Below are 21,625 nucleotides of genomic sequence, written 5' to 3'. Positions count from 1 at the left end.
TTTATCATGATAAAAAAGGTAAACAATAATCATTCATGGGACATTTTGTATAGTTGTGATAATCGGCAACAAAGATAATCGTCATTATATCAGCAGAATGTGCAGAAAAAACATAATTCTCCATGACGATCTCTTCTAACAAAGTACAGTGCTATAACAGTTGTGTAAATTTGGATCCTGTTAAGTATAATTAAATCAATTATTATTATTAATATTTTTGATTTGTTAAAGTGTCAGCAGCTTTAATAATTATCATGACATAATGGTTAATTGCAGTTATTTTTGACATGATAACAGTAGCTCTGTTGGTACAGCGTTTGTCCACTGATCCAAAGGCTGGTGGTTTAAATCCCGCTCTCAACCTAAAACATCACTGGTAGAATGGTCGGATCCACTGACCCACAAGTTGGCTGTGCGATTCCAGCTCCCACAGATGCATGCCATTATTGTGTCCTTGGGCAAGACACTTAATCCACCTTGCTCCCAGTGTTTGTGTGCACTAGCATATGAATGTGTGTGAATGTGTGTGGAAAAGTCCTATAAAAATGTGACCGTTTACCATGACACCAAATTTTGATATCGCCCCACGTCTAGTCTGCTGTTTTGTATTGGAAACATTGGCATTGGTGTAATTATTGCAGCCATTAGCTTGAACACAGAACACAAACTATATGGGCACTAAAGATTTAATCAAGAAAACCAGGAGATAGTCTGAGCTTAAACAAATTGGTAAAATTAATCTCATACTGTAACAACTCTTTTGGAGAATGAATACACTGCAAAAATTTATGTTTGAACAATATGACAAAAAGAATATTGATCCAATTTTATTTTGTCTTACTAAAACAAATATTTATCTCTTTCAATACTAAAGGTGCTGTATCAATCCCCAGTACAGATATGTTCTATAAGCAAATGCTGAGACCATATACTACGATTTTAAACTCAATTTCGGCTGTGAGTTTAACCAGAATCAAATCAAAAACACAATTTGAATGGATGCAATTAGCAAACCTCAACGGCTACATTTTTTGAATTACCGTCATTTCCTCTAAAATCTCTTGTCTTATTCCACATAAAAACTGCTAGTTTAGTTTGTTAGTTAGCTCATATTTCAGTTGTTTTGTCTTGGGATGCATTTAAAATGTGAACACTAAACAGAATCCTATTATTGGATCTGCAAATCTAATCACAATCACAACGCTTGTCAGAAAATAAATTGTTTTTTTTCAAAATCATTCAGCTCTAATTTGGATATTAGAAAAAGCTTGATACTCCAAATCTGCATGATAGTAAAGCCTCAAGATGCTTTTCCAGGGTGGTATAGTTAAAGCACAAAGTTTCCTCGTAAGTTCGTGGCCCAGAGCACTTTTAGTCTCAGATAATGGATCTTAATTAGTGAAGCAGGATTTGGAGAGACTCTCCACAGTGTCTGACTCACTGAAAGAGCAGTTTATTAGAGCTTTAATACTGATTTTCTAATGGAAAGAACTTAAAGAGACACTTAAGATGGTGTTTTTTTTAATCTGCAGCTTGTGTTCGTAGTCATCAAGGACACTTCTTCCACTAAAAGTCTGTTCACTTCAGCCTCCTCACCTTGGGCTTTAGATATTATTCATACATTAGTGCATGAGATTATGCTCTATATGTCAGACTACAGACAAGGTGGGTATTGTATATTAATGGAGAATGTGGGAGCATGGGTGACGTAGGTTTGTGGGCTGAGGATTGCACAGAATCTTAGCAGTAACTCTAAGCAGGCTTCAAAACAGGCAGAAGAGAGATCCCTAAATTACTGAAACATGCATGGTTGACGTCTAAAACTTCTTCAGGCATGTTTTTAATAAGGGAACAACATTATACCATGATAGAAAGCTCAGGAAAGACAATTTTTACATAATATCTCCTTTTTAAAATATGGCCAAAATGTTCTTAGAGCCAGATCATGATTTAAATTTTCGATGTTTGCTTTTTACATTTATTTAAGAGATACCTGCAGCTACCTACTGTTAGTTTAAAGTTTACTCTTCACTCTGGCTCTATCCACCTGTCACTCACTCGGAGCACAGTGGAGGCTGAAAAAGACGAGGAAACTGTGTCTGTTTTTCACCGTAGAACTGCATTAAACAAGAGCAAGGAGTGTACAAAAACAACACATTGTCAGGGAGTGAGATCATCCAGCTGTAATTTCTACTAATAATCTGCTTCTCTTTTATGTGTTTTCAAGCTTCAGACCCTTCAGTGACCCCTCCCGATCCCCTCTCCATCCCTGTATGCTAATATTCGCTGTACATAAACGCACCCCATTCACCAGTGTCCAGTCGCTCTGCTTTTCCTTTGTGTGAGAGACGGAGCAGATCAGAGGACTCACCACTTTAAACCCCGGATTACAGCTCCGTGTTGTTTAATCTGCGAGCGTGGCGGCTTGTACAGGTGCGCTTTGATACAGGTGTAATACCATAATGCTTTGTACTAGCGCATGTACAATGTGACTTTTTGGGTGTAACAATGTAACCATGACTAAGAAGCTATTCGTGGAGTCGTCAAGCCATGGGTTTCAGAATAATGGAAGGTTACGACTGTTGCCATAGCGATTGACAATTTAGCACGCAATATTATTTCTTTTGAAGGGAAAATAAGTCTTTAGAATGTTGCATATAACAGGAAGCTCAAATTTATGAATAGAGACCAGTACCAGAGAGTTAAACTTTAAACCGTTTGAATAGAAATGGGTGTTGTTCCAGTCATTTTGATCATTTCAGGGGTTAATTTTGCACGTCTCTGTTCATACCTGTCAGACCATTCTTCCTGTTGCTGAGTTTCAGACATAGACTGTATAAAAAGGTGGACTAAGCGAGCGTGACGTCGCCCATAGTGTTCAGCTCCAGTCAAATGAAGCTCATCGAGGCTGGATGTTGTAGTGGTGAATTTGGAGGCAATTTACAGTTCCTAGCGAGAGTATCATAGCAACCAATCAGGAGCGAGGCTGTTGAAGGTGACGCCCCTAAAGGAGCGACTTCGGGGAAAGAAAGCGCCTGATTTGTCTGTTATTAATGTTCATATCTTGATTTACGGACACAATAGTGACATAAAATGACCAGGATCATGTAGAGTGGGTTAATATGAACATTTTAAGATCAAAACGATGAGTCTGACAACAGCATTTACAGAGAGAGGGGCCACAGCTTTTCAATAGTAAGTGAATTGTAGCCAGAGTTGGGTTAGCTCAATGTCAATTTATAAATACAAATTACAGTTTCAGATGACGTCACATATAGGCCAATAATATTTAATACAGATGAGGTAAAATTATTGTTGTTAAAATGCAGATTTGTGTTGTTTTTGGGTCTAGTCACTAACAGAAATTATCGTGTTCAACATTTGTGCATTTACATTTTAGATATTTCATGGAAAAGTACAAGCTAATCATTAGGGAAATCTGTCTCTCGCCCCATCACATGCTTCAATCTGGAAACCACCAACCAGAGCGAGTCTTATCATCAGGCACGATTGCTCAAAGAACATTTTCACTATAAAATGAGAAAGTTTGTTTTGGTCTATGCTGCATTGTTTGTCTTAAATCTTAAAAATAAAAGATCTAAACAAACTTAAATTTTAAGGCAGAGTCTTGAGGACATAAAAAGTATATAGTTATAATCTGTTTGGATTATGACCTGCAGCAGGAGCCTCTCGTCGCCCTCCAGGACGGCCTGGTTCCACTGGATCACATCAGAGAAGGGCAGCTCCCAGCCGTTACTTAGCAGCACAGGGACACACGCCGCCTAAAACATAAACACACAGACACACAATTATACATTTATACAAAAAACATGGCAGAGGGAGAAAGTACAAAGTGTGGAGAGCAAACTGTAAGAACGCTTCAACTGTTCAATTTCAAATATACAATTATAATACTGTACATACATTTTTTTGCTTCTTTATTTAATTACATTTTTAATAGTAGATCCGAGTTTGCAGCAAAATGATCCAAGTTGGCTGATAATGATCCAGGTTTTTCTTAAGCTACCAGATGCTTTTTACCATCCCTCCACTGTCTTCTAGTAAAGTTCAGGATTAAGTACTCTGCAGGCCGCCCCCCTTTTAACTCCTTACTCCTCTGGACTCACCCTCTGCTCCTTTAGTCAGAACCTGCTCGTAGTCCAAAAAAAACAGGTTTAATAGTCATGTTATGCTCCGCCCCTGTCTCTCCGTGTGGCCGACTCCACAGCTGAACGCGCTCTTGTTTAGAAAAGCTTTCGGTTGTGTTAGTCCTATGATCCTATTTGCCTTATTGTTGTTTATTTGGTGTAAAGCAGTTTTTTATCTATGGAAAGCACTATATAAATAAAGTTTACTTACTTACATACTTTCAGTCTAATATATTTCTACATAAAAACAATTATTATGATATCTCTCATAATGCACTGGTCCCTGTCTGACTTCTCCTCTTTCTAAAATGGCTACGGTCATTTCAAGTGTTTTTTACTGAAACTACAGCTGTTTTAATTAGTAATAAAAACACAAGAAAAAATTCAACAATGTACAAAATTGCTATGACATTCCAAAACTAAACATTGATGTAACCGTGGCCAGGCTCCCATACTGTTTCTATAATGACTACCTGCATTCACATCTTACTTCCCATGATTCCCTGGGGCGTTTCTTTTCAGAGATTGTCAGTCGAACGTCTTTAAATGCGACAGGGCCAACAGTGAGGACTAATTAGGAACAAGAGCAGGAGGTTTGAGAAGAGGCGGTAAACAGGAGGGAAAGTCATTTTTGATGTAGAGGTTTACGCACGTTTTCTGACAGCTGTTTGATGTTCTTTTTTTCTTTTTTTTTCAATGGAGTGTCGCCACGGTTACTATTAAACTTCATATAATGTGTCCCTGCTGTCAAATTGAGTTTATGTAAATATTTAAACATGTCAAATATATGCATTACAACACATCTTTATCTTGCATTTTATTTGTATTTTATGAATTCAGGGTAGTAACAATATGGTCTGGTATATTAAAGATGCAGTGTGTAATTTTTCAGGTGAGGGGGTAGTTGTCTCCACGGAGATGTTATTGCTTTTTAACATTTATTGTTAAAAAAAAAAACACTTGAAAAACATGTCGCCTGAGAATAGACTGTATAAAGAAGTGGACTAAGTGAGTGTAACGTCAGCTATAGCGTTCTGCAGTTAGCTCATCGAGGCTAGCAGTTATAGCGGCGAATTTGCAGCGGAGTCCCATATTTGGAATTCTGGCTACCGGTATCATAGCAACCAAGGAGCCAATCTGGAGAGAGGATGTTGAAAATAATGCCCCTTCCTGCCCATACTGATGGTTCAGCAGGGAGCAACTACTTAGCAACGCTGTCAATCAAACCTGTTGCTAATGCTAACAGGAGCGACTTCGGGAAAAGAAGGCACCTCATTTGTTATTAATATTCATATCTTCATTTATGGAGAAAATAGCCAAATAAACACGTGGGATGACGTAGAGCAGGTTAAGACGAACGTTTTAAGACCAAAATAACAAGGAGAGAGGGGCGTACATTTTTCAATAGAAAGTGAATTGGAGCCAGAGTTGATGCCATTGTTCACTTTCTATTTGTAAGATGGCAGCAGGTTCGCTATGTCCATTTATATTTACAGTCTATGCTTCTGACCGTGAGTGGACTCGCCCCTTCACGAAGTTGACCTTGTCTTAACGGTGCCTCCTGCTTGTTTCCATGGAGATACATAGAGTCAAAACTATACAGTGGAGATAACATGTCCATCGATCAAACCAGGCGGGATATATTACACCTCGACTTTAAAGATACACATGACAATCCACCTCCAGTCTTTAGTTGTTTTAGTGCATTCACCATGATTTTATTTTGAAAGGAGAAGTGAATGAGTTAGCTAAATATTTGGTGTTTTTTATATAAATACATTGTTTCCTAGTACTATTTTCGGCATAAATAGCTGTTTACTTGAACCCCCCCTGCAGGTGTAGTCTTGTGAGTGCAGTTTGGGTCAGATACACAGAGATACGTAATAGTTTGGAGAGCTTTTGTGACGCCTCTTTTTGCTTGACTAATCGATCTGCAGGACATGTCTTTGGTCAAACAAGAATGTGTTTGATCGACTACAGGCCTCGTGGACAGACATCTCCTCTAACAAAGTGGATCTGGTGCGCTATACAGCTGCTCAAATAAATAACTTACAATCAATTTGGGAAAGTGTTTTGCAGAAATCTGATGTAAGAAAAACAGACTTGGTTAAATGATGTAATTTTCGAGCTCCCTGGAGTCTACAATAACATGTTTTCACTTCAGACATAATTGCATAATTCATTTTTTAAAATCTCGTGGGTAATATGTTGTTTTCTGACAGGTGCGTAGGAGAGAGACCTGTGAATGTGGCTCGTTAGTATTGATACTTGCTTAAACAATTACATTTTTGGTAAATGGTCCACCTTTAAGACACTTTAAAGCATTTTACGTCAAGGAACCACTCACCCATTCACACACACACATTCATACACGAGACAAGGTGGGTTAAGTGTCTTGCCCAAAGACACAATGCCAGCATTTATCTGTGGGAGCTGGAATCGCACCACCAACCTGTGGGTCGGTGGATCTGACCGCTCAAACAATAATCTTTACATAGAGAGCGGGATTCAAACCACTAACCTTCAGGTCAGAGAACAAACCAACTGGGCCAATGTCGCCCAAATGAGTATCTAGTTTCGATACTTAGTTTTAGTATCGAAAGGTTTAGTGTCTGATTTTCGATACTTTTGACAGCTCTATTGTAAAGGTGAGAATAACAGGCTAATCTTGTGGGAAATTCTAGTTTTCACTTTACTAACTAGACTAAGTTCTACTCACTATCTGATGTTTAAAAATATAGTTTTTATGTTTGGACATGATTACTTTGTGCACAATATAATAAAACACTCTGGACATTTTCACAATCTTTATCTTGTTGGAAGAAATAAATGGACCATGTACTGTGGTGTGTGGGTTTTACTTTTCTTATTACACACTGAGTTAATGACTTTTATATTTTCTAGTTCAGGATAATTCTCTTTATGTTCAGTGATCTATGCTGTATCTACAACAAAACTGAGAGAGATAAAATAAAAGACTGAAGACACAGAGGATGAGAACTATATGGAAGCAACTTTATTTTCCAGACAGTTTTAATTATGTTAAAATATCAGAGTGAAAAAAATTACTAAGTGGGTGAAGCTTAAAGTTTGAGGATGTTGGTATTTAAAGCTGGGAGGGTGTCTCTATTTTCCATTTATTCACTTAGTTTTTTTTTATTTTTTTATTACACAAAAACACCTTGAAAAACATGCACTACTACTGAGATTGGGCTTGCGTCTCCACGGATCTAACCTGTAACACAGCCTGGTGGGATCACTTGCTTGTCTCCATGGAAATAATTAGGGTTATTGACAATTATGGTGGAACATTCTGGGCAAAACAATAATATCTTCTCAATTTCGATAGGCAGATGGCCAGCCCTCCACCAGAAAAGTTGCATAGTGCACCTTTAAATGAAATAGAACATATTTTGAGTACATAAAAAAAAAACAAAAAAAAAAACAAAACAAAAAAACAGTACTATACCTTTTTATCTTGCAAGTAATTATAGTTTTTATTTATTTATTTTTATTTAGTCTTTTTTTAAGTAGATTGTAAATATAGCTCTGAATGTATTGTCTGATATTTTCACTATGGTGTTTAAAAATAACAAGACACAATTATTTTTATAACTTCAACTCATTTTTATCTGAAACAGCTTCTTTAGGGGAGCTGTGGGGGGCACTGGCCGAGGCTAGTGCCCCCTCAAGCCCCCCCATGGCGCCGTCCCTGCTCCAAGTGTAATTTTAACACTTTTGTAATTAGATGAATAACGTCATTAATATGTATAAAACATTTTTCAGTGTAGACATACTTACAATTAGTATAACTTTTACTTTTTATTGTTTATCTTACAAGAAAATGCTGCTACCATGTCCGTGCGTCTCCAAGTGTAGTTTTCACTTTTGTAATTAGATCATAAAGGATCAGCAGTGTTGGTTCAAAGCCGCGCGCAGATTCATGTGAGATTATTATTACGTCTGAGAATAGAGGTGGTGAGGGACAACGCGCCTGAACGCACTATTCAGGGGTCTCTATGTCACAATAGTTAACGTAAAGGTCAAACAGGCTTGGACCAAGTGATAATCCAGGACCCAGGGGTGGCCCGAGGTCCCTGCCCCACACGGAGGGGGCATTCCTGGGCAGAGGCTGAGATATTTTAAGGGGTTGTGTCTGGGGCTACCACAAAAACAACCTTAAAGTGTATATGACGTGTTAGACTAGCTTCATTAAAACATACTGATCATGATAATATTAAACATTTACATAAACTGAACAATAGTTATGATCAGACAAATATAAATAAACGAGTCCGCCTTTATCTTGTTAAATCAATATTTAATCTGTGGGAAAAAATGTGTTCCTTGAGTGTAAAATAGGTAGACGTACTGTGTTTAATAATTCAGCGCTACTTCCTGTATTTTTGTATTTTTCTGCTCAACTTTTTTTCCTAAACTATGATGAATATTTAGCACAGGTACTATCCCGCTGAACCAAGTAGAGAGGACAAGGATTTTGACATGATATAAACTAGGATTTGTGAAGTGTAAGATAAAATGCAAGGTAAACGTGACTATAACCCAGACGCACAAAGGGAAATAGTCTACAGTGAACGCAGCGACAGTTTAATCCGGGTTCAGTCCGGATTTAGACACGGCTTACTCCCGGATTAGTCCTTGTTGTGTCCTGAGTTAGTACCTGATTTTGCAGTACAATATGGCACAGTGGTCAGGCGGTAGAGAGAATTTTAATAGCTGTACGGTTGGTGGTTGAAGTTCCAACTATGTCATACTGTCCTTGAGTCCTTTGGCAAGATACGTCCCTGCGTGTGTCGTGTGCATGAAACGTGGGGTTGGAGATTTCATTATCTATGAGAGCTCAATCATTATTATTGTTATTATTCCATCTCCCAACTCAGCTACAATCATAGACTGTATATACACTGTCTGGCCAAAAAAAAAGTCGCCACCTGGATTTAACTAAGCAAACAGGTTGTGGTTGCTGCAGTTGGTCAGGTCTAGGTTCAGCAACAGTCTGTGCTCAAAGAATGAGGTCAGCTGACATCTGAATATACTGAATGACCAGGTTATTCCATCAATGGATTTTTTGGGCTCAAATTGTGACAGAGTGGTTCAGGAGCATGAGACATCATTTTCACACATGGATTGTCCACCACAGAGTCCAGACCTTAACCCCATTGAGAATCTTTAAGATGTGCTGGAGAAGCTTTGTGCAGCGTCAGACTCCACCGTCATCAAAGCAACATGTTTGTGAAATAAATGGAAATAAATCGCGTGACATTGCAGAAGCGAAATCGAAACAATGCGACAGTGAATGTGTGCCGTCATCAAAGCTAAAGGTGGAACAACCAAATATTAGAGTGTGTGACCTTTTTTTTTCTTGGTGGCGACTTTTTTCTCCCCACGCAGTGTATATATAAATGGACATAGCTAACGTGCTAGCCGCCACGTTCTAAATAGGAAGTGATCATGGGTGCACTCCCAGCTCCATCGACTCCATCAACCCGCTCTACCTGATCCTGCTATTTTTAATTTGCTATTGTGCCTGTAAATCAAGATATGAACAATAATAACAGACAAATCAGGCGCCTTCTTTCCCTGAGGTCATTGCCGCTAGCGTTAGCAACAGGTTTGATTGACAGCGTTGCTAAGCACCCGCTCCTTGCTAAACCAGTGGTGCAGGTAGGAAGGGGCTTTACCTTTAACCGATTCACTTCAGATTGGCTCTTTGGTTGCTATGATACTTGCAGTTGGAATTCTAAATATAGAACTCAGCTCCAAATTCTCCTCGATGAGCTTCATTTGACTGGAACTGAACGCTATGGATGACATAACACTCCCTTAGTCTACTTTTTTACTCTACGGTTGCAATAGATCTCCCCAAAACACTGTTCGCTTTTATCCAGACAGGAAGGAAGGGCATGTGGCTGAACCCTTTGTAAATCAGTGCATATAGTAGTAATGATGATTTGTGTGTGACCAGAACAGACAGGCTCAAAGGGAAACATGCAGGATCATATAAACTTCCCGTGGTCTGGTTACTCGGGTGTGTGTTGTGTAAACTCTGAACTGCTGCTCATCTAAGTCGGGCTTGTTTTATACACAGTCCAAGAGAATGGCCCGTGTTATGAAATAGGAGCAGACGGAGGCCTCATCGTGGTTTGACAGTCTATTCAGTTTACATTGAGGTCTATGAGAGGCTAAAGAATGCTATCCATCTAACTTTATTTGTGGCAGAACAGAACAGTGCATAACAAAAACATGTACGGGAACAGGAAGGGCATCTGGCTTTAGGGATTGTGTAAATATCCATATGTTTTTTACTGTTTATGTTAAAGATTTACTATGGAAGTTTCAAGGGGGGTCTGTCACCATGATTTCCTCTATTTCTTTGCCTGGAATATTCCTCACTATGGCATTGAATGTATCCATGTTGCATTTAATCAATTACAGGTGTATTTATTGCTAAAGAAAGGCCACCGGATCAAATTACAGGTCAGATCTGCGGAGAGGCGATGTTGCGTAGAGTAACAATGTTTTTTTTGTTTTTTTTTAGCAATAAACACCTGTAATAGAACAAATGCAAGACTTTTAATGTTATACAGTGGAAAATTCCAGGCAAAGAAAGACCAACAGATCAAAGTACAGGTCAGATCTGTGGAGAGGCGACCCTGCGTACAGTAAGAATGCTTATTTCTTGTTGTTGTTTTTTTTTTTTTTTAGCAATAAACACCTGTAATAGAACAAATGCAAGACTTTTAATGCTATACAGTGGAACATCCCAGGCAAAGAAAGCCCACCAGATCAAATTACAGGTCAGATCTGTGGAGAGTACTGCAATGCTTGTTTGTTTCCTGTTTTTTTTTAGCAGTAAACGCCTGTAATAGAATAAATGCAAGGCTTTTAATGCTATACAGTGGAAAAAATCCAGGCAAAGAAATAACATCTCCATGGAAACAAGCAAGTGGCAGAATCCCTACGAGAAAAGTTGCATAGTGCACCTTTAGAAACAATGACAGTTTTATCATGCCATCTGCTGCACTGTATGAAACTAATTATCTAAGTTATCTAATTATCTTTACCTACTGGAAATGTGGCACCGTTATTATTTTCAAAAATCCCAGCGTTCCCAAATGTGGCGTTCCCCCGACAGTTTTGGCCTCGCAGGGTCTGTTTGTTTTGGAGCTCAGGGACGTTTTCGGGATAAGTGTTCATGGAAAACTGGCAGTGAGCGCGCACCGTGTCGCAAACTGCCGCTTTCTGTGGATTTGGCTGGCATTAGGAAAATATTTGCCATTGAAATCCCTTATAGGAGTTTGAATGGGGGTGGAACAGAGGACACAGAAGGGAAATGGGACCATTGACTAAGACGCAATGGGTTCTGTTTAATTAGCTTTGTGTTTTGGATCAGAAAGTGAAACAACCAGTAGTTAGGGAAAAATACATTTGCTTTTGTTTTAGTCTGGTTTGGTCCTGGCTGAAATTTAGTTCCAAATTAAACCTTTTTTAGTCCAGGTGTAATTTAGTTCGAGTTCAGCGGTCCAATGTTAGTCCTGGTTTTGGTCCAGTTACAGTTCGGTTGGACTAAAATAGGCTTAATTCACCCTGTTGTAGATGTATTTTTGTAGCGATTTAGTTTAAAAGCTAGCTGCATAATCTTTTTCTCCAAAAACCCCCAAAAAAAGGCCAAAATAATATGTTTTTTTCTGTTTTTAATTGCACCAAACAACTAAGAAAAACATGCATTCTTACTATAATCAGGCTTGGATCTCCACAAACCTCTCATTCTTACCACTTGTCTCGATGGAAATGTTCGGTTATAATATTCCACTGTACGGCATAAAACGTCTCTATATCCATGGCGAATGTTCCAAAGTATGGTTTTAACATTCTATTTCCATGGACTAACAACAATCGAAGAGCCACCTAGAGATTTACATGGAGTTGCTTTAACGTAGTCCAAGTTTATTTTTCAAACATATCACAATAAAAATGCATTCACGAAACCATAGCAACCCAAGTGAGCAGCTCAGACGAGGGAGCGGGGTAGCAGCCAAATCTAAAAACATGTTTTCGGTTCATCCCGCTTTGACGCGACTTGGGTGGCACGTCTTCATTGCGGTCGCCTTATTGTTGTAGACCTCTGCGCTTTTCACCAATGCCCTCGAAATAGACGCTAGCACTGTTAGCTCAATGTGTGTGGCTTTTAATAGAGCCATTTTACTAGCCTTTACGACTAAGCTAACACAATGGTGCGAGGAAAGCATTAGCAGATGTGAACTTTAAGGCCCAGATCGCTGAGAACTGCTGTAAAAACCCACACCAAAACCTAAACATTTGACTTCCTTGTTGATCTTAGTGTACATGAGCTACAACCCATTGAGTCAGGTTGGGTTTCCGGTTTTTAAAAAAAGTCACTATGCTAGGCTAAAGCAGTCGAGAGAGTGTGAGTTAATGTAGCTTTAGTGATTGCAGTGTTGACATGCGTGAGTATGTTTGTGTTATGGGCCAACAGAAACAGGACTCCTGGCTTACAGTGTTCACTACAAATGTAAATCAGAACAATATGTGTCCATAAAAAGACATGAGCGAGTGGAAAGGAACAGAATGAAAATAAACTAAAGCTGCACTATGTAACTTTGATGGTGAAGGTGATGGTGGGGCTGCCAGCTCCTTCTTCTGTCCATGAATGTACTCCAGTATGGAATTTAACTGATTGTTCTCTATGGACACAGGCAGGCCGAGTTAGAGGTAAGATCTGCGGAGAGGAGAGCTAACTCGTGGTAAGAATGCATGTTTTTCAAGAACAACAAAATGCCTAAATGAAAAAATGCAAAATACAGTATATGTCTAATGCTACAAAATAATTATAATTATCTCCGTGCACCTTTAGGTATGTGGATTTTTTTAGGATAGTACTTCATAATAGTGACTAACAGTATAAGTGTAGAAGAGTTACATTACATCGTTTTTTTATAAATTGTTGTGCATGATGGTGGTCAGGATAATAGCAGCCATACATTTGTCCATTAGCCCCCACAGTTTATCCCCACAGTGCGCAGAGCTAATAAGTAACGGTCTACTGAAGTGATTTATGTAGTTTGTAAAAGCTGGTATAGTGCTATAGAAATGATTTTTAAAGTTATAGCAGCAGTACTAGTAGTAGTAATAGCAGAGGTGGATAGAGAAGCTAAAAATGTACTCAACTAAGAGTACTGTCACTTCAATAAAAAATATTACTCAAGTAGGAATGAAAGTGCTGCTATAAAAGTACTCTGCAAAGTACAATTTCTAAAAAAGTTTCTCAAGTAAACGTAGCTATGTAAATGTAACTGGTCACAACAGGAGGGATATTGAAATAAAAGTATAAAGCTGAACTTATGTCATGTCTGTTCTCCTACCAGATTCTCCGGATCCATTTCACAAACACAATGATACACAGTTAGACATACATTTTAAAAAGACAACTGGACCATTGTCTCCACATCCTGGACGTCCCGGAGCCAGTATTGCACTGAATCTTATATTATAGAGGTTATGTGGATGACAACCTTTGGAACTTTATAAGCGAGTAGCAAAGATATTTAAGTGTCAGCGGTGAGTAACGAAAGTCTCTCCTGTGTCAGCTCAAAACACATCTAAAACGGGCGACAGTGGTGTGGTGAGTGTTGTGTTTGCCCACTGATCCAAAGGTTGTCGGTTCAAATCCCGCTCTCGACATCACTGGTAAGACACTTAACCCACCTTGCAATCAGTGTCTCTGTGGTGTGGGGTGAGTGTTTCCTTGATGTAAAGTGCTTTGAGTACCTTGAAGATGTTAAAGCGCCATATAAAAATGTGACCAATTAGCATTTCCCAAATCTGAGCGAGCTGCTACAGTCTAATGACAAATATAAAAATCCAAACTTAGCTATTTTTTTCGTTTGTACCTGATATCTAAAACAAGAAAATCAAGTAAACAGTAGTAGAAAACCAGTTAGTAGTTAGCTAAACAACAGGGACACTGCAGGCTGCGCTCAGAATCATCAGACTTTGGATCAGACATGTTTTAACACAATCTTTTTCTCCTTAAATAAGATGTTTTTGAGTCCGCGTGTTGAGAAAATAATTATTGTGTGGCGAAAACAACAACTCCATGGACAAAAATTTGCAAAGAAACACATTTTTTCAGTTAAGTTCTCCATAGTCCTGCCTCTCAGTCTGAATATTGAGGTGTATTTTTTGGATCAAACCATTTCAGCGCATAACCTCTATATATACGATTTCATTTTCCGAGTTATTCAGTCAAAATTGTATGCAGTATTACAGTCCCTAGTACAGCAGCGCTTTTATTTACTGTACAGGGGACAGCGTATTTCCTCCACATATATAAGGCCATAAATCCCCTTAAGAGAGCTGTAATGATGTTTTTATGATGCTGTGTATTATTTTACCTGCAGAGACTCCAAGAAGCGGAAGGAGCCCAGACGTCGGCCGCGCGGCACCAGACAGAAGGTGGAGTTATGGAGCAGCTCCTGATAATCAAACCTAGACACACAAAAAGAGAAACATATGGGTCTAATGCACTGTGAAGCTGCTGTACAAGGTCTGAAAGATTCATAGCAATAAATCTAAATCGAAATTGGAAAGCTCGCTGCGATTATTTAAGTACATTCAATCCATAAACAGCGAACAACAACATAAAAACAGAAACATTAATGCATCAGTCTTATACAGCGCTTTTTCCAGACGCTTTCAAGTCATTAGTCATTCACTCCATACTCTATGACGGTAAGCTTCTGTTGTAGCCACAGCTGCCCCGGGACAGACTGACAGAAGCACAATCAACACGCACTCACACACAGCGTTCATATTAGGCAGGTTGGGTGGAGTGTCTCGCCTAAGGACACAATGACAGTTTGCACTAGAGACACTGTTGGCCCACTGTGGGATTCCCAGCGGTCTCCCATCCAAGTACTAACCAGACCCAGCCCTGCTTAGCTTCAGAGATCAGCAGGTGGGCCAAATGTAAACGGGCTGCAATAAATCAAAATCACAACTTGGAGGATCACAATCAGCAAAGCTATTATTTATACATTTACCTCAGCAAAGTGTCCTGTCCAGTGGTGGAATGTAACAAAGTAAAAGTATAACTGCACACATTTTAGGTATCTGTTCTTTACTAAAGTGGATACGTTTTACTTTTACTTCACAAAATTTCAGCGCAGGTATCTGTACTTTCTACTCCACTAAATTTTTTAACTGGACAGAAAAGTAATTATTATTGTGTGAGACCTGCTGAAAAGGCTGAGGGTTTATTTTTTAACACATTCGTAATTTGAGCAAAGAAAAAATATACAAATAAAAACAGAAAAAAACAATCAATTCAATTATTTCTACTAAATAAAATCCAGCACAAATCTATACATTAGCTTTATTAGAGCTCAAAATCTATGCAAAGTACTTTAAATGGGTACTTTAATACTTTTACTTAAGTGCACTTTTCATGTGAGTATTTTTTGGTTGGTAATCTATACTTTTACTTAACAAAATTACAAAATTGACTACTTTTTCCACCACTGATCCTGTCCCAAATACCTGAACAACTAAACACACAATTACACCTTATTTGTCAATGGTTGAGGGAATCATGGTTGAGTAGAGCGCATAGACATTCATAGATGCGAAATTCCCTATCTCTGCCCATTGCTTGATCACTTAGCGCCGATGCTACCCGGAATTACGTCAAATCGAAAATCTCTTCACGTACAAATGAACGGCCATCCCCATATTAAAGCATATAACATTTTTATTTAGCTTTTTTATCCATGATTCAACATACGAACTTTAATAACAGACAAATGAGGCGACGTCTTTCCCCGAGGTCGCTCCTACTGGCGTTAGAGACACGTTTGATTGACAGCGTTGCTAAGCTCCTGCTCCGTGCTAAACCAGCGGTGCGGGTGGGAAGGGGCGTTATCTTGAACAGCCTCGCTCCGGATTGACTCTTCGTTTGCTATGATACTAATGATCGGAATTCCAAATGTGCAACTCCACTCGAAATTCGCCGCTATAACTGTTAGCCTCGAAGAGCTTCATCTTAACAAGGCTTGGTACCAGCTCTGGATTATTCATAATTTACAACATAAAAACAAAGGGGACTGGCTCCACTGTTCCAAAATCATCCCAGACTAGACTAGCTGAGTTGCTAAATAGACGCTAACATTAGAATCCAGTGCAGTGTCTCCTAATGATACGTCCACGGTAGAGCAGGAGAGAGTCAGAGTTCCCTGTCCTTTCAGCTCATTTGTCCAGCGCGTCTCCAGGCGTCATTTGGCTCTGACACACTCGGAGACACTTGTCCAAACGTCCCACTGAGGGTCCTGTCAAAACCACTCAGCTCTGAAGCACATTTATTCTGCTCCGAGACGGGAGAGACGAAACTCATCTTTACACTCACAAGATCAGAGGACATGGAGATGAATGTACAGTAACTACAATAAGTACTATGATTTGAAAATATGTCCAGTATTCAAAGCCAAATCCATTTTACCACACCACATAAAAACTACAAAATGTTAAAACATACTAGTCCTAAACAATAAAACCATTCAAATCAAATACAATACGTGACATTCATAGCAACAGGAGAGTACGGTCATTTTTCACTTTTAGGTAAAATTATATAAACATCTGTAAGGTGGAACTAATATTTAAAAGTACTGTTATTAAAATGCCTAAGAAAGTACAAAGCTATCATACAATCTCTGTTATTCAAAGTATTTGCACATCAGAGGTCATTTCTGCTAAGGCCATGTCAGACTTTATGTACTCTGGGAACATTCTGAAAAGGAACATTTTGTCAAATAAATGCTTAAGTAATGAAGCAGTGAACAAAAATGTACCAAATCTTGACTTGACTTGTCGGTATTTTCTTTCAGCTTCATCAAATATGACGTATGACTCTGAAGTTGGCTCCTATAACGCTAAAGGTGGTAAAAGTTAAGTAAATTCCATTGCTACATGTTGAGCTAAAAAAACAAAACAGAGCACTCAACATCAAATAGTAAAACTTGTGCTGTTCATAAACCTGGACATTTTTATATTCCACCCTCCAAGCACTCAAAGCACTTTACACCAAGGAACCACTCTCCCATTTACACAGCGCACACAGACACTAGGGGCGAGGTGGGTTAAGTGTCCTGCCCAGGGAAGAATCACTTTGCCAACCTTAGGGTAAGTGGATCTGACTGCTCTCACTAAGATTCAAACCATCAACCTCTGGATCAGTGGACAAACACTCTACCAACTGAGCTAGTGTCACCTCTTGGGATGAGAGTCCAGTCCAGCCCGGTTCACTTCAAAGACAGCTGAGGGACTAGTATTCTCTTCTCACAGCAAGAAGGTTCCAGGTTCTATAGTCTATCACCTGAGTCTTTCTGTGTGGAGTTTGCATGTTCTCTCTGTGTCTGGGTGGGTTTTCTCTGGGCACTCTGGTTCCCCCCTTTGCACCGAAAACACAAAACATGTACAGTAGATAAAATCCTCCATCTTAAGTAGTCCTGACCAAGCCTTGCTCAAGATCTGGAGATGGATCCACTGCTCCTGACAGGTTGTCCTATAAGCCATAAAAGATGGGTCAAATGCATAGGAGAAACTTTACTTCAGGGACAATAAAGGATGCGTTTAAGCATCTGAAAAAGCAGATCTAATGCTGTACCACAGACTGTATAAAGAAGTAGACCCACAGCGTTTGGATCTAGTCACATGAAACTCATCAAGGCTAGAGCAGTTATACGGGAGAATTTGGAGCCACGTTCCACATTTGGAATTCCGATCACGAGTATCATATCAACCGTGAGCCAATCTGGAGTGAGTCTGTTGAAGGTAACGTCCCTTCCCGCCCGCACCTCTGATTTAGCAGGGAACGGGCACGTAGCAAAGCTGTGAATCAAACTTGTTGCTAACACTTCTGCGAGTGACCTTGGGGAAAGAAGGCGCCTGATTTGTCTGTTATTAATGTTCACATCTTGATTTACGGTCACAATAGCGAAATAAAACACCAGGAGCGTGTAGAGCGGGTTAATACGGACATTTTAAGACCAAAGTGATGAACCTGACAGCAGCAGTAACCGATTTCCAATTTAAAGCCAGAGTCAATGGAACCAGAAGCGCACTCATGATCACGTCCTATTTGGAACGCGGCGGCTAGCGGGTTAGCTATGTCCATTTATATATACAGTTTATGAGCTGTACACATGCTCAAAAACCCATGCGTGTGAATATGTATCAAAGAGAGGCTATAGTTTGATATCTTTAAACACCTCCTTTCTTATTTGACAGTTTGAAAACCAGGTATCCCCGCTTTGCCTCACAATACCTCGCATTTCCTACCCAGCTGCATGTAAATGTATATAGCCTTTTTGTGGAGATGTGGATAATCATATCTCTGAAGCCGCAATCTGCATCGACCACAATAAACCAGTGTAATAAAACTCCTGCGGCGTTCCTCCTCTGATATATTTAGCCTCTGCCGCACATAAAATAAAACACAGTTATTGTTGCTGTCGTTTGGGCTATTTCATCATAACGCCTCCGATTATGTCTTTACTCATAAATCTACAAAACACATTCACACAAGACTGGAGCTATCCGGAGAATGTGGAAATTACATATCCATCAACCTCTGTAATGGACGAAGTAAGTACGGCGTAATACTGGCTTCCTATTGATTCATGATATAATCGCAAAGGCCTCCTCCCAACGCCAATACATCACCCCGCAGACAGCAACGACATATTTCATACTTGGGCTGTAAAATAAAATATAAAAACGTGGAAAAAGCGCTACACTGATTCCGTTGTCGTGCGGGCAATGGTTTTGTGGTAAATAGACGACTGAACTGTGTTGGCTGACGGAGATGTTTAAAGCGCACGTATTAAACTATTTTCTGATCTATGTTTTAAAGTTTCCTCGTCGCAAACAGACCTGGAGTTGTGCTTTTTGTTTCATTCGCACATGTTTAACACACAAACCCTGCATATTTAAGCTGAGTTCTTCTCTCAGACTGAAAACACTCTGTTCCACCTCGTGATGTCATAAAGTGGTAATACAGGAAGTGCTCCACTGTGTTTTTAAACGCAATACACCTTCACTAGAATCATTTGGACAACTTCAGGAATTGCCTTAAATGGCCAATCTCTTCTGAATAAAAGGTAAAAGGTAGACATTAACTTGAAAACTACCACTTCATGACATCACAAGGTGGAACAGAGCATTTTGAGCTTTGGAGATGTAGACAGACTAATAATAAAAGTACTCAAACATGTGTGAATGAACCAAAACACAACTCCAGGTTTGTTTTTGATGACGTCACAGCATTATAACATGAAATAAACCATAATATCAGAACTTTACCAGTGGTTTTGAACATCTTTAATGCGTAACAGCTGTCAAATTGGCTTTATTTTATTACATTTGTGCATAGTGGCGGATTATAAAGCTGTATTCACTTCGTCAAAGTCTAAATATAGATGCATGTGTTGGCAGAGTAAATGAATATGAATGGTTCTCTGTCAGAGGTCTTGAGTCATGATAATTTAAAGATGCCCAATGCGCATCACTTGCTTGTCCCTGGAGATGCTATCGCTAATCTAAAATATTCCACGTGGCATTGTACTTGTCTATCTCCATGCAAACAAAAGGATGAGGCCACCAGGACGAGCTACAGGTCAAATCTGCGAAGAGGCGAGCCCGTTCATAGTAAGAATGCACGCTGAAGGTATTATAGAGCAGTAAAATGCCTTTAAAAGGATAAATGCAAGATAGATATGTGTAAAAAGCCATAGGGCGGAACAATCCAGGCAAAGTAAACATATTTGCATTGGAAAACCAGCAAGTGATGGACAGTCCAACACAAAATTACACAGTGCATCTTGCTTCAATTGTTGTTTAGTCCAGGTTTAAGGGTATTAACTGCTAACACATAACATATTTACATCACTGTGTTACCTTTTATTGTTTTGAAAATGCAATAAAATGTTAAGTCACTCCCCCTTCAGAGCGTTAACTTAACACAATCAGCGTGGGCCCAGGAGAGATCGCTAAATTACTCCTCAAACACGCATGGATGACATCTAAAACATCTTCAGCCATGTTTGTGATGAGAAAAAAACGTTATAACATGGGAAAAAAACACCAAACAAGTCAATTTTGCATAACATCTCCTCTTTAAAACTTTTCTTAGGATGAGATTTAGCCCTGGTGGTACTGGGAAACCAAATAATTTATCTGCTTGTTAGTGCAGAGAATTTGAAGCAATGCCAATACTTACTTGTATGTGGGGACAACACAAATCATGTTTTATATAGTTCGCCACAGCGCCAGTGACTGATTAAGGAGCGTGGTAGCAGCTTTGGTTTGACTTTGAGCGTACTCTCTCTTTCCAGCGCTCGTCTGCTCTCCGCACATCCATCTTGTTTTTCCCTGTAGTTGTTTATTTGGCGCTGCGATGTCAGTGAAAAAATATGCTCGCCATTAATCTCCCAGTCACTTAGTCATTTATTTAACCCCCGCGTGAGTGATGAGACGCAGACCGCCTTTCCGAGACCGCAAAAAGAGCATTTCTTGAGTTGGTTTACATCAAATAGCTCACAACATGAATGCCTGTCACTGTCAAAGCACGGGGAGAATGTATTAAATATGTCAAAACAGCCCCCACACACTGCATACATACATAAACACAAGTGAAAAGAGCCTTGTTTGGGGGTCTGTACTGATAGGAGTTGGTGGCAGAGCTTAAAAACACTGAAAAGAGGGTTTATTTCACTGCATTCGAATAAGCAAAGATAAAAGTAGGATCGTGAGCCGTGTAACTGTCAGTGTTATGAAAGAGATGTATGCTAATGTACGCTACGAGTCAAAACAATCGCAGCTGTGTGGCGGTGTGACTCCAGCTCCCACAGATGCATGCTGTTGCTGTGTCCTTGGGCAAGACACTTAACCCACCTTGCCCCTAGTGTCTGCAGACTGTCTGAATGTAATGTATTTTTATTTTTATTTTTTGTACTATTTTCTACATTTTACACATCAAAAACATCAAATATATGAAGCAAGATATATGGAATTATTTAGTAAAGAAAATAAATTAAATAGCTCTACTAAATATTTTTCAACAGAGCAAAGGGTGGCTACTTTGACAATCTGAGCATAAAATTATTACCAAAAAAAAAGTATTTATTTATTTATTTACAAATGTATTTATTCATTTAATAGTTTATTTATTTACAAATGTATTTATTTATTTAATTGTTTATTTATTTACATATTTTTTATTTAACTGTTTATTTATTTACAAATGTATTTATTTAATTATTTATTTATTTACAAATGTATTTATTTATTTAATTGTTTATAAATTTATTTACAAATTTATTTCTTTATTTAATTGTTTATTTATTTATTTATTTATTTATTTATTTGACATTTTACCAGGT

The 21,625-nt window shown here is 38.9% G+C and overlaps 1 protein-coding gene across 1 annotated transcript in view; it reads right to left on the bottom strand.

Annotated features, from left to right (window-relative positions):
- ext1c (exostoses (multiple) 1c) overlaps nucleotides 1–21,625 on the bottom strand; it is a 176,044-nt gene that overhangs the window by 20,691 nt on the left and 133,728 nt on the right. The window contains exons 3-4 of the mRNA XM_033975063.2: nucleotides 14,585–14,678; nucleotides 3,675–3,782 (exon numbers count right to left, since the gene is read on the bottom strand). Coding sequence (XP_033830954.1) covers nucleotides 3,675–3,782; nucleotides 14,585–14,678 — 202 coding nt within the window. The remainder of the gene's footprint in view (nucleotides 1–3,674; nucleotides 3,783–14,584; nucleotides 14,679–21,625) is intronic.

This window comes from Periophthalmus magnuspinnatus, chromosome 11, assembly GCF_009829125.3.
Source record: "Periophthalmus magnuspinnatus isolate fPerMag1 chromosome 11, fPerMag1.2.pri, whole genome shotgun sequence".
Classification (NCBI taxonomy): domain Eukaryota; kingdom Metazoa; phylum Chordata; class Actinopteri; order Gobiiformes; family Gobiidae; genus Periophthalmus; species Periophthalmus magnuspinnatus.
Note: the sequence above shows the minus strand (reverse complement) of the source record. Positions and strands in the feature narration are given on the sequence as shown.